Genomic DNA, 13,173 nt, shown 5'->3' with positions numbered 1-13,173 from the left:
TTTCTGTATGTTTTAAAACTGCTTTCAAATAGGTGGAAGGTCTTCTCCTATTTTTATTCAAAATATTTTCAATCTATATGATCTAAATAACCATTCAATAAAAATCAACAGTATCTATAAAGTTTTTTAGATCTTCGACATAGTAGGTTCTCAATCGGTAATAACAGACTTACGGAGAGATTGGGTTACGGAAACCATACGGGCCAACGTGGGTTGCATTCGTTGGTTGGAATTTGATCCTCCCCTGAAAAACCGGAGCTGACCTTGGATTTCCGCCTGTGTTGGTTGAGTTCGTATGACTTTTCCGTAAAAAAATTCTGTATGTGTAGCATTACTCGTTCTCAATTAGGGATGACATGTTTATCTCAGCGGTAACAACTGCACGGAAAACCTGCTAGAAGTTTTCCAACTCTCAATAATGCGACGGCTACTCTCAATTATGACGGTTCTTAATTGTCCGACAATTGCTTATTGTGTTACCCGGTGCAACGCACGGGTACTTTTGCTAGTCTATACCTAATAATAAAGGAGCTAAGGTTTCTGCCAAAAAAATTCGTCAACGCTTTTTTTTGGACCGTTTTGCCCTCCTACCAAACCGCATAATACTACACTTTGCCATGGTACCGGTTGGCTATATTTATTTCCCCGTGTCTCCGCTCCCGAACGATCCCGAGTGCTCGCCCGAGCTAGGCAATCGCTTCGTTGGCGTGGGTTTCCTCGTGAGCGGTCGCTCCGGGCCGAGAACCGATCAAACGGCCCAATCACCGGCACCGTCGCTAACAGAAATTCACAAAAGTATTTGCAGGCAACCATCAACCGGGGTTGAATAGTCCCACATCGGTCCCTCACAATGATTCTGACCTGTTTATAGACGTTCGAATTTACCTGAAATATCAGCAAGGTGAATCAAGAAAAAGTAGCATCATTGATGGATTGGACTGAAATATGTTGGTTGCATCAATTGAAGGATCGTGAAAGGAAAAGGAAGGTGCGAAACTGTGACCCGAGAGGAGAAGGATCGTGAAAGGAGAAGAGTATGGGAAACTGCTCTCTAAGAGACTCACCCGGCGAAAGCCAGAGATCGGCTGGGACTGTGCCAGAGGGAAGGCTCGGATGGAGGAGCCAGAGTAGATTCACGGGCGGCCGGCCGGTTGCGTTGACCACAGGTTTCCGTGGCCAGAGGCCTCGGCGTGGCGAGCGTCCGGCCGGGACCGGAGCGGAGCATGGCTGGGCGGGCCGCGGCTGTGCTCCTTGGTCAGCTCTCGATAAGATATTGGGGAAAAATAGAAGAAAGGTAGATGAGATGTACTGGGACCTCCGCTGCCGACGCGTGCTGCCGACGTGTGCGTGTGCGCTCACGGGATGACATGTGTGCTAAAGTAAAGGCGCTGGCTTTTTTGGTTATAGGGAAATTGATGAGCTAATTGATAGTAATTTGCTAATCTATCATTGGTGGAACTTTAACTTTGCAAGCTAATGTTTTAGCCAATATTTTTATCACCGTCTATTGTGCTTTGAGATTCGGATACAAAGAGGAGAGAGAAAAATAAATCTTTCCATCTACCATGGTGAGCATGAATCTCGAGCAATAAACGGATGGTGACGAAAATACCCACACCTATGCGTGGGTGTGCAAAAGTATTTCCGTGTTTTAAATGATGTTGTTTTTTCCTCTGTTATGTATACACCAAATCACTATGACGTGATAATTATAAAATTGATGAAATTGTTAAGAGACTACTCTAAAGTTTAATTATGGTTCCATTATTTATGCAGATAAATTTCGGATGATCGCTATGTATCGGATGGTGGGTCTAGACCTAGGCGACGCGTGAGTGTCGGATGGTGCCACCAAGCAGGAAAATATAAAATGCTCATGGTGGTGGGAGGATGAAGGGAATTGGTCAATGATGTTTTCTTCCTTTGGGTGTAGTCAACCCGTAGCAACCATCATATCGCTTCGCCCGGATGTCCTCGGCTCTACGCATCGCCATGGGCGTGGTTCATGGGTCACACTGGGCAAAGCCATCAATGCGGGTCGGTCCTGCCAGCGGCCAAGCGGCCCAATTAAAAAAGGTGGCAAAAGAAAAAAAAAGTGTCACCAAGAATAGTTTGCTCGATCGCTTTAAGTTTTGTTTATCTCGGTGCAACGCTTTAGTGTTTTAGTTTTTGTTTATCTCGGTGCAACGCACGGGCGCTTTTGCTAGTCTATACCTAATAATAAAGGAGCTAAGGTTTCTGCCAAAAAATTTCGTCAACGCTTTTTTTTGGACCGTTTTGCCCTCCTACCAAACCGCATAATACTACACTTTGCCATGGTACCGGTTGGCTATATTTATTTCCCCGTGTCTCCGCTCCCGAACGATCCCGAGTGCTCGCCCGAGCTAGGCAATCGCTTCGTTGGCGTGGGTTTCGTCGTGAGCGACCGCTCTGGGCCAGGAACTGATCAAACGGCCCAATCACCGGCACCGTCGCTAACAGAAATTCACAAAAGTATTTGCGAGGCAACCATCAACCGGGGTTGAATAGTCCCACATCGGTCCCTCACAATGATTCTGACCTGTTTATAGACGTTCGAATTTACCTGAAATATCGGCAAGGTGAATCAAGAAAAAGTAGCATCATTGATGGATTGGACTGAAATATGTTGGTTGCATCAATTGAAGGATCGTGAAAGAAAAAGGAAGGTGCGAAACTGTGACCCGAGAGGAGAAGGATTGTGAAAGGAGAAGAGTATGGGAAACTGCTCTCTAAGAGACTCACCCGGCGAAAGCCAGAGATCGGCTGGGACTGTGCCAGAGGGAAGGCTCGGATGGAGGAGCCAGAGTAGATTCACGGGCGGCCGGCCGGTTGCGTTGACCACAGGTTTCCGTGGCCAGAGGCCTCGGCGTGGCGAGCGTCCGGCCGGGACCGGAGCGGAGCATGGCTGGGCGGGCCGCGGCTGTTCTCCTTGGTCAGCTCTCGATAAGAAATTGGGGAAAAATAGAAGAAAGGTAGATGAGATGTACTGGGACCTCTGCTGCCGACGTGTGCGTGTGCGCTCACGGGATGACATGTGTGCTAAAGTAAAGGCGCTGGCTTTTTTGGTTATAGGGAAATTGATGAGCTAATTGATAGTAATTTGCTAATCTATCATTGGTGGAACTTTAACTTTGCAAGCTAATGTTTTAACCAATATTTTTATCACCGTCTATTGTGCTTTGAGATTCGGATACAAAGAGGAGAGAGAAAAATAAATCTTTCCATCTACCATGGTGAGTATGAATCTCGAGCAATAAACGGATGGTGACGAAAATACCCACACCTATGCGTGGGTGTGCAAAAGTATTTCCGTGTTTTAAATGATGTTGTTTTTTCCTCTGTTATGTATACACCAAATCACTATGACGTGATAATTATAAAATTGATGAAATTGTTAAGAGACTACTCTAAAGTTTAATTATGGTTCCATTATTTATGCAGATAAATTTCGGATGATCGCTATGTATCGGATGGTGGGTCTAGACCTAGGCGACGCGTGAGTGTCGGATGGTGCCACCAAGCAGGAAAATATAAAATGCTCATGGTGGTGGGAGGATGAAGGGAATTGGTCAATGATGTTTTCTTCCTTTGGGTGTAGTCAACCCGTAGCAACCATCATACCGCTTCGCCCGGATGTCCTCGGCTCTACGCATCGCCATGGGCGTGGTTCATGGGTCACACTGGGCAAAGCCATCAATGCGGGTCGGTCCTGCCAGCGGCCAAGCGGCCCAATTAACAAAGGTGGCAAAAGAAAAAAAAAAGTGTCACCAAGAATAGTTTGCTCGATCGGTTTAAGTTTTGTTTATCTCGGTGCAACGCTTTAGTGTTTTAGTTTTTGTTTATCTCGGTGCAACGCACGGGCGCTTTTGCTAGTATTAACCAAATTGTGTTTCCAAACTTTGTCAATATTGTTTCCATATGAAGAAAATATTTTTCGGTTGTGGACTTGTGGTCAACTTTAAATCCAGTGCGACTAACTTTTTATTTTTCCTGAGAATATTTTGCTTCATTTCGACAACAAGATTGCTTCAAATACACTGGTGATTGGTTCCATCTAGTTTTTATTCTAGCGTTGAAAAGATGTTCTTCGAACAACAACAAGTTTAGGGCGCATTTGGTAGCATGTATGCGCGTTGGCTCGCATCGATCCAGCAATTTTCGATCCGTTTGGTTGCGTGGGATCACTCGCGTTCTTGCATGAACCGGTTCTCAAAATACCTCTGGGACATGTCGTGGAGGAACGTCCAGTTCGGACGTACCTAGCGGGTATGTTCCGTTCTCGCGCCTCCTTGGCTCGGTCTATGCAATATGTGCGCGCGTGCTCTTGTTTAGTCTCACTCTCCCTTACACTACTCCACACACTCTCTTCTCAAATCAACACAAACATAGTCTAAATCGAAATAAGTTGTACATGAAAAAGATGCGTGTGTCGATGAGACGAATCAATTCCCGCAATCGGTTTCGAGTTTCGTCGGTCGTAAATCGTCAATTTCGTATATGAAGTTTTGAGCGAATTTTGCAAAATTTATCGCACAGGCTCAACCATTTGAAATTTCCTTTGAGGAGTAGGTTCACCTCACCATTCCGCATGACTTTCATGTTGACATGTTTTTATTTCGGTGTACATACACAGATAGATAAATGAGTCGCTAGTATACTCTAATGTGTACATATGCGTGAGCATAGTTTGGAGCACTCTTGCTCAACTTCTCGCTTCCATGTTCATGAACGGCGACGTGGTGATGATGTGTGAGAAGTGAGAGGTGATAATCCATGATGGTGGCGGCTTGGTGATGTTCGTTTTCGTGGTCGGCGACGTGGTGATGCTTGTAACCGGCGTGACCGGTGTCCTGGTGGCATTCAGCTTCGTCGTCAGCGACATGGTTATGCTTGTGACGAGCGTGAACGGCGGTGTCACGGTGGTGTTTTTCTTCGTGGTCGGCGACGTGGTGGTGCTTGTGACCGGCGATGTCCTGGTGGTTTTCTTCTTCGTGGTCAACGACATGGTGATGCTTCTGACGAGCATGAACAACAGCGTCATGGTGGTGTTCGTCTTCGTGGTCGACGACGTGGTGATGCTTGTGACTGGTGTGAACGATGGTGACATGGTGGTCTTCATCTTCGTGGTCGGCGACGTGTCTATGCTTGTGACCGGCGTGACCGACGCGGTCATGGTGCTCTTCGTCTTTATGGTTGGCGACGTGGTGATGGTTTGACTGGCGTGACCGGCGGTGCTATGGTGGTGTCTTCCTTCGTGATCGTCGACGTGTCAAAGCTTGTAAACGGCGGCGTGAGGCTTTGTGATAGGTGAGAAAGTGAGATGTAAGATCACCATATAGATAAGCAAACAACAGTTCAAATCTGCACCATGGTCAGTCGGGGACGAGATGGGGTTTGTTCCCACTGCATCGCCAGTGGTGCAAAAATCCGGCCCAGGCAAGATGCTTTTGAATCAAATGAACAGTAAACAAACATTCGCACCCCATCAGCTTTGATGTTTAGCCCGCTTACCTCTCTTCTCTGTCGAGAAAAACAACAACATAGATTTAGATCTTTCACGCAAACAACATTTAAATGATGTACTACTCCTTAAGAGGCTAATTAATGTCGCCCAAGTGCAAAGAGAAAAAAGTTCAAACTCAACTCAAATCTTTCAGAAGAGGTGCGTGTAGAAAATTGCAATACTTATTTTTGTAAGAATTTCTGGATGAAATAATGTGGGCCATATCTTGTACATATAACAAATTTTCTTGACATCGTCTACATCATACATAGAGATCAGAAAAAGAAGGCCAGAGCCAAGATGCAAACAGACGAACAGAGAAGCCTGAACTCCAGGGATTTTCACCGCCTGAAAGCATTGCTCTCATGGGCATCACCACCGCCCTGAGAATAATAAGCACGCCTTCGGATGCTCTCTTCGATGGTGGCGCTGCCTCCCTTCTCGGCTCCAAATATGCTCTTCCTCTCATCCTGTAAGAAATTCTTCCCTCTGAACTGATTTGCAGTCACGGTGGCCGCCTCTTTGAGGTCATCATCTGCAGCCTTCTTGAGTCTCTTCCACCTCTGCTCCTCGTGGACCTCGGCGTCATCCTGCATCTGTCGCAGCCGAGCTTCCCTTTCCTCTTCAGACATATGGTGAACGCCCCCTCGACGACGGTTGACTGCAGATCCATTGTTCCTGCCCTGTTGGCTTTCTTGTCTTCGCCCGTCTTCTGGACCTAGGTCCCTGCCCTGCTGGCTTTCGTGTCTTCGTCGGTCTTGTGAACCTATTTCTCTGCCCTGTTGGCTTTCTGGTCTTCTTCGGTCTTCTGAACCCAATTCCCTGCCCTGTTGACTATCCTGTCTTCTTCGGTCATCTGAACCTAATTCAGGATGCGAACGGTGTTTAGAAGTGGAATTGTCGTTCTTGCCGACATCTCCAGTACTTCTTTGCTTCGAGTCTGAGTTGTCATGCTTTGGATGAGCATGGTGGCGGTCTGACCCCGAATAATGTTTCCTCCTATCATCAGCATCTGACCGATCGCGTCGTGAACGATCATCATGCTTTGGCATCTCCTGCCTTCTTCCCCTTGGTTCATGATCGTCTGGCATATCCCGTCTTCTTCTCCTTTCATCATCTTCTGGCATATCCCGTCTTCTTCTCCTTGGTTCATCATCTTCTGAAATTTCCCGATGTCTTCTCCTCGGTTGATCATCTTCTGATGTGTCCTGTCGTCCTCTCTTTGGTTGATCATCTTCAGACATCTCTCTCCTTCTTTTCCTTGGTTCATCGTCTTCTGTATCCGAAGATTCTTGTCTGCTATCTTTCTTCTTATGCCTTGACCTATTCACTTCCTTCTTATGCTCTGGGGCAGAAGGAACTCTCTTTCTTCCGACATCCTTGCCATCACTTGTTTCATCTGAATCTGAATTTTCAGCTGAGTGGTGCCTGTTACTCTTTGACTTGTGATGGCGGTGTTTTTTGTGCTTTCTCTTCTCTTTCTTTTCTTTCTTTTCTTCCTTTTGAATTTTCTCTGCTTCTATCTACACAAGCAAGATTGTATCAGGGAGTGTGTTCAGATGAAATCATTAGAAACCATCAATAGGCTACTATGTGTGGATGAGTTCGCTTGCTAGTTCTAATTCAGATCCACAGAATCCACAATTTCACATTTTGAGACAAAGAGAGAACTTACTGATTTCTTTATCTCAGCCATCTTGATTGGGTTATTTTTAATCCTTGCAATGGCATCCTGCTCTCGCTGCCTAATCAGGAGCAGAGGATCAGAGTGAAGTTTCCTCCATGTGTCATTTGCAGATTGAGGCTTTTCTTCAAATAAAGCTCCCAGAGAAGTTTCCTGAAAAACGTTGAGAAATAGCATATGTAAGCATCGTAACTGCAAATCAATTAAACCGTAATAGTGATATGATGAATAGGTATGTTGCTAAACCCTTGAATCAAGTTACTCTCTCTACAACCCACTGATTCAACCACACTAAATAAGCATATCAACTCAAAAGTAACAAATTGAACGCACAATTTAGAGAAGTTTTTAGCTAAACTGCGTTAGTCAAACTAAGTGCAAATCCACAAATATCACTTGACTAGAAGCAAACACAATCTACAGAAGTGATATATAAGTAATTCTCTAACATTTGTATTAGTAATCTAAATGCGAATCAACAGAGATCAGTGGAGCAGAATCATACTACGATGGTATCTCTGCAACACAAACACACAGGAGCTATTATTCGCGCAAGTATCATGAGACCCTTGGCTAATTCAATATAAAACCACTAAACAAGCATATCATTTCGAAAGCAACAGAATGTGCACACGATTTAGAGTAGTAATTAGCTAACATCTGTCATTCAAGGTACGTGCAAATTGATAAATATCATCAGCGGGGAGACAAGGAACGACTGCGGTACCTTGGAAGAGCCAGCAGCACTGGCTGGAGCAGCAGAGGATGATGCAGCAGCCGCTGAAGCAGGTTGCTGCAGTGCCTGGAACCCATCCGAGCTCCCCTTGCCGACTGCCAACCCTGACTCGTAGAGGAATTCCAATCTCTCCTGTCTCCTGCAAACAATGACATCAACATATAAGCAATTGACAGCGAAATTCCTCCCCGAAACAAAGGATATCGGAAATTTCCCGCAGTTCGTGCGACAGACCGAAATGAACAGATCCCACGAATATGAATTTATTTCAGATCGTGCAGATTTTCGCCCAAATCGCATATGAATCAACAAAAAGCGCACCGAAGCACGGTGCGGCTTCGAATCGCGCCGCCCCTTACCGCCGCTCAAGAACGCGTCAATAATCCGGCCGCAACTCTCTCTTCCCAGAAATTTTTCTCGACCCGAAACCCTAGCTGAAAAAACCGAACGAGTAGGTAGATTGGTAAAAGAGGTTCTTACGGCTTGAATCCTGCCTGCTCCTGGATGGCCCGGAACTCGGCCTTCTCCCTCTCCTCCTTGAGCTGCTTCTTGTACTCCTCGATCTTGTGCTGCTCCTCCTTCTCCTTCTGCTCCGCCACCCACACCTTCTCCACGTTGCGGAGGCTCCCCGTGTGCCACCCCTTCTTGTTCAGAAACTTCATCCCCATGGCGGGCAACCCTCTCCTCTTCCTCCCCCTCCCTCGCTTGGAGCCCTAGCGGGGCCGGCGGCGGCCTGACTGCTCCTCCCCTTCGCGAATTCGGCTCCGCCTCCGCCGCGTCTGCTTCGAAACGAGAGAGAAGAGGAGAGATCCGGAGGTAAGGCAAAGCGCAATCCGCCGCCTCGGCGACAGCGATTAAACGGTAAAGGAGTACTTCCCGTGTTCGGCCGAAGAAAGCGTATTAGGTACGGAAACGAGACTGGGCCTCTGCTGTGCACAACCAGATATATTAGCTGGGCCATCTCTATCCGGTGGGGAATTTTTGAGCCGTGGAGCCCAGAAGCTGTTCCTCATTTATTTTATTTTTCTTGTTTTTTCGTCTTCCTTATTTTTCTCCTATTCTAATAAATACTACATGCATATTTTCAAAAAATATGTGAACATATCATTTGATGTTTACATAAATATTAATTTACAAAAACAAACGGCATTTTTATGTATTTATGAACATTTGATTTGGAAATGCATGGAAATTTTATTCATTGCGCGCGAACAATTTTTATACATGCGTTTAGGTACATCTGAATCAAATATGTGACATCAAATTCGAAACAGAGGAAGTATAATGTTTATAGTAGGGCTGAGTGGACTCTTCTACAAGTCGAAAATGGGTCTCGACTATTTGAAAAGGAGAAGGCCAACATGCGACGGGCTAGACGGGCGGGCAAACCTCTCTAGCATGACTGAGTCCTCTAGAAAAACGTTTTTGTTTGGGTCGATGAAAAAAAATCGCCTATTCCTGTATATGTATGTTTGATTCGGACCATGTGACAGTTATCTCTGTTTCTTTCTGTAGACGGCTGATCAAACGTGACTGAAAGTTGACCAAAAAATTCAGTCACATTGTTAATCAAAAGTGACTATAAGTTCACAATTCTCAGTCACTTCTTTTGTGTGGGCTGCTGAATAAAAGGTTACTCGTTTTGGCAAAAGAGCGCAATTTAATCTCCATTAGAGCATCTCCAGCCGCGTCCCCCAAAACGTCCCCAAAGCAATTTTGTGCGCGCCGGACCAAAAATCTGTTCCAGCCGCGTCCCCCAAAGCCCATTTTTGTCCGGCGCGGCCCTATACGGTGTCCGGCGCTCCGAGCCCGTCCCCGTCCCACAGGGGACGCTCCGAGCACGCCGGACACAACGAAAAGCGAGGCGGGCTCCCACATGTCGGCGACTATTTGCATAAACCGTTGGTTCGCACCTTTTTTCTCGTCGCTCCTTCCTTCTCGCGCCTCCCACCCCTCCGCCGCCGCTGGATTTCCCGGCCGTTTGGACGTCTGATCTCTGCTGAGAGTCGGCACCGTCGTCGCGGGCCGGGGCTCCCGCCGGTCGTGCCGCCGCCGCCGCTTCGCCGGCGCGTCCCGAACGCGCCGTCAAATCCGCCCCACCTCCGCGCACACAAGGTGCTCGACGACTTGCCGGAGTAGGCGCGATTGGCCGCTGTTCGTTGCGTCGTCTGCCTCGGCGCAATTTTAACCATTGATTTTGCTTTAGCCATGGACAGCAACGATGAGATGCTTGCCCTGCTGCTGGAGGACGAGCAAGCCTTCGACGATGACCTGCGGGAGCATTTGCTGATCATCGCGTCCCTCCAGGACATGGTTGACACTGAGGCGGAGAAGAGGAAGAGGCCACGCCGCGGAGGATCAAGGCGGGGGAGAAGGAAGTCCAAGCCCCGGCAGAGGATGGAGGGGCATACCATGCTGTACAACGACTACTTTGCAGACGGTGCAACACATGAAGACAATTTTCGGCGCCGGTACAGGATGAGGAAGGGCATGTTCATGAATATCCTCCACGGCGTTCGAGAGTTCGACCCCTACTTCAAGCTCAAGCTCGACGCTGTAGGCGTTGTCGGGTTCTCGTCCATTCAGAAGTGCACCGCCGCCATGAGGATGCTTGCATACGGAGCACCTGTCGATACACAGAACGACTACCTTCGCATTAGTGAGTCTACTGCCATTGAGTGCGTGTACAAGTTTTGCCGAGCTGTGGTGGGAAAGTTTGGCAAATACTACTTGAGAGGGCCAACTGAGGAAGAGACTGCAAGGATCATGGCACAAAATGCTGCCAGATGATTCCCTGGAATGTTTGGAAGCATCGATTGCATGCACTGGGCATGGAAGAACTGCCTGTTTGCTTGGCAAGGTATACAAAGGGCGTCATGGATATTGCAGTGTGGTGCTTGAAGCTGTGGCAGATTATGACCTGTGGATTTGGCATTCTTTCTTTAGCATGGCGGGATCACACAATGACATCAACGTGTTGCGGCGGTTGATACGTCTCCGACGTATCGATAATTTCTTATGTTCTATGCCATATTATTGATGATACCTACATGTTTTATGCACACTTTATGTCATATTCGTGCATTTTACGGAACTAACCTATTAACAAGATGCCGAAGTGCCGGTTCTGTTTTCTGCTGTTTTTGGTTTCAGAAATCCTAGTAACGAAATATTCTCGGAATTGGACGAAACGAAGACCCAGGGGCCTATTTTTCCACGGAGCTTCCAGAAGACCGAAGAACATACGAAGTGGGGCCACGAGGTGGCCAAACCACATGGCTGCGCGGCCAAGGGGGGGCCCGCGCCGCCCTATGGTGTGGGCCCCTCGTCTGGCCCCCGACTCTGCCCTTCCGCCTACTTAAAGCCTCCGTCGCGAAACCCCTGATGCGAAAAACCACGATACGGAAAACCTTACTAAGACGCCGCCGCCGCCGATCCCATCTCGGGGGATTCTGGAGATCTCCTCCGGCACCCTGCCGGAGAGGGGATTCATCTCCGGAGGACTCTACACCGCCATGGTCGCCTCCGGAGTGATGAGTGAGTAGTTCATCCCTGGACTATGGGTCCATAGCAGTAGCTAGATGGTTGTCTTCTCCTCATTGTGCTTCATTGTTGGATCTTGTGAGCTGCCTAACATGATCAAGATCATCTATCCGTAATTCTATATGTTGTGTTTGTCGGGATCCGATGGATAGAGAATACCATGTCATGTTAATTATCAAGTTATTATACATGTGTTGTTTATGATCTTGCATGCTCTCCGTTTCTAGTAGAGGCTCGGCCAAGTTTTTACTTTTAACTCCAAGAGGGAGTACTTATGCTCGATAGTGGGTTCATGCCTGCATTGACACCAGGACGAGTGACGAGAAAGTTCTAAGGTTGTGTTGTCGTTGTTGCCACTAGGGATAAAATATTGGCGCTATGTCCGAGGATGTAGTTGTTGATTACATTACGCACCATACTTAATGCAATTGTCTCGTTGCTTTGCAACTTAATACTGGAGGGGTTCGGACGATAACTTCGAAGGTGGACTTTTTAGGCATAGATGCAGTTGGATGGCGGTCTATGTACTTTGTCGTAATGCCCAATTAAATCTCACTATACTTATCATGTCATGTATGTGCATTGTTATGCCCTCTCTATTTGTCAATTGCCCGACTGTAATTTTGTTCACCCAACATGCTTTTATCTTATGGGAGAGACACCTCTAGTGAACTGTGGACCCCGGTCCATTCTTTAATACTGAAATACAAATCTGCTGCAATACTTGTTTTACTATTTTCTCTCGCAAACAATCATCTTCCACACAATACGGTTAATCCTTTGTTACAGCAAGCCGGTGAGATTGACAACCTCATCTGTTTCGTTGGGGCAAAGTACTTTGGTTGTGTTGTGCGGGTTCCACGTTGGCGCCGGAATCTACGGTGTTGCGCCGCACTACATCCCGCCGCCATCAACCTTCAACGTGCTTCTTGGCTCCTCCTGGTTCGATAAACCTTGGTTTCTTTCCGAGGGAAAACTTGCTGCTGTGCGCATCATACCTTCCTCTTGGGGTTGCCCAACGAACGTGTGAAATACACGCCATCAAGCTCTTTTTACGGCGCCGTTGCCGGGAGATCAAGACACGCTGCAAGGGGAGTCTCCACTTCTCAATCTCTTTACTTTGTTTTTGTCTTGCTTTATTTTATTTACTATTTTGTTTGCTGCACTTATATCAAAACACAAAAAAATTAGTTGCTAGCTTTACTTTATTTACTGTCTTGCACTCTATATCAAAAACACAAAAAAATTAGTTTACTTGCATTTACCTTATCTAGTTCGCTTTATTTACTGTCTTGCACTCTATATTAAAAATACAAAAAAAAAATTTACTTTTGTTACCATGTCTAGCTCTGAACCTGTTACTTCTTCGCCTGAAGAATTAGTTTTCACTTTTAAACAAGGGGATGAGGAGAGTTTTAAGGAAGCTTGGTCTAGAATTTTTACTTCTTATCGTGAAACTGAACCTCAAATGACTCTAAGTTTTCTCCTTACTAATTTTTATTTTGGTCTTATGGTTCGCTATAGATATGCTTTGGATACTTTAGTGGGAGGAGATTTCCTCCATTGCAATGGGGATCAAGCTTTTAATGCCATAAAGAAGTTGGTTGCATCACATGATTCAGCTAATAATTTTGATTCAGCCCTTATTAGCATTCATAATAGATTAAATACTCTTGAGACAAGTGC

General features: G+C 46.5%; 1 protein-coding gene across 1 annotated transcript; it reads right to left on the bottom strand.

The window, feature by feature from the left end:
* Positions 1-5,656: 5,656 nt before the first annotated feature.
* On the bottom strand, positions 5,657-8,752 carry LOC124695171 (pre-mRNA-splicing factor CWC25 homolog). The gene is made up of 4 exons (XM_047228083.1): positions 8,425-8,752; positions 7,936-8,083; positions 7,200-7,361; positions 5,657-7,047 (listed from the first exon to the last, which is right to left on the bottom strand). Exons 1-4 carry the CDS (start codon positions 8,610-8,612, stop codon positions 5,866-5,868), a joined length of 1,680 nt encoding a protein of 559 aa, XP_047084039.1. The 5' UTR covers positions 8,613-8,752; the 3' UTR covers positions 5,657-5,865.
* Positions 8,753-13,173: the final 4,421 nt, after the last annotated feature.

This window comes from Lolium rigidum, chromosome 1, assembly GCF_022539505.1.
Source record: "Lolium rigidum isolate FL_2022 chromosome 1, APGP_CSIRO_Lrig_0.1, whole genome shotgun sequence".
Classification (NCBI taxonomy): domain Eukaryota; kingdom Viridiplantae; phylum Streptophyta; class Magnoliopsida; order Poales; family Poaceae; genus Lolium; species Lolium rigidum.
Note: the sequence above shows the minus strand (reverse complement) of the source record. Positions and strands in the feature narration are given on the sequence as shown.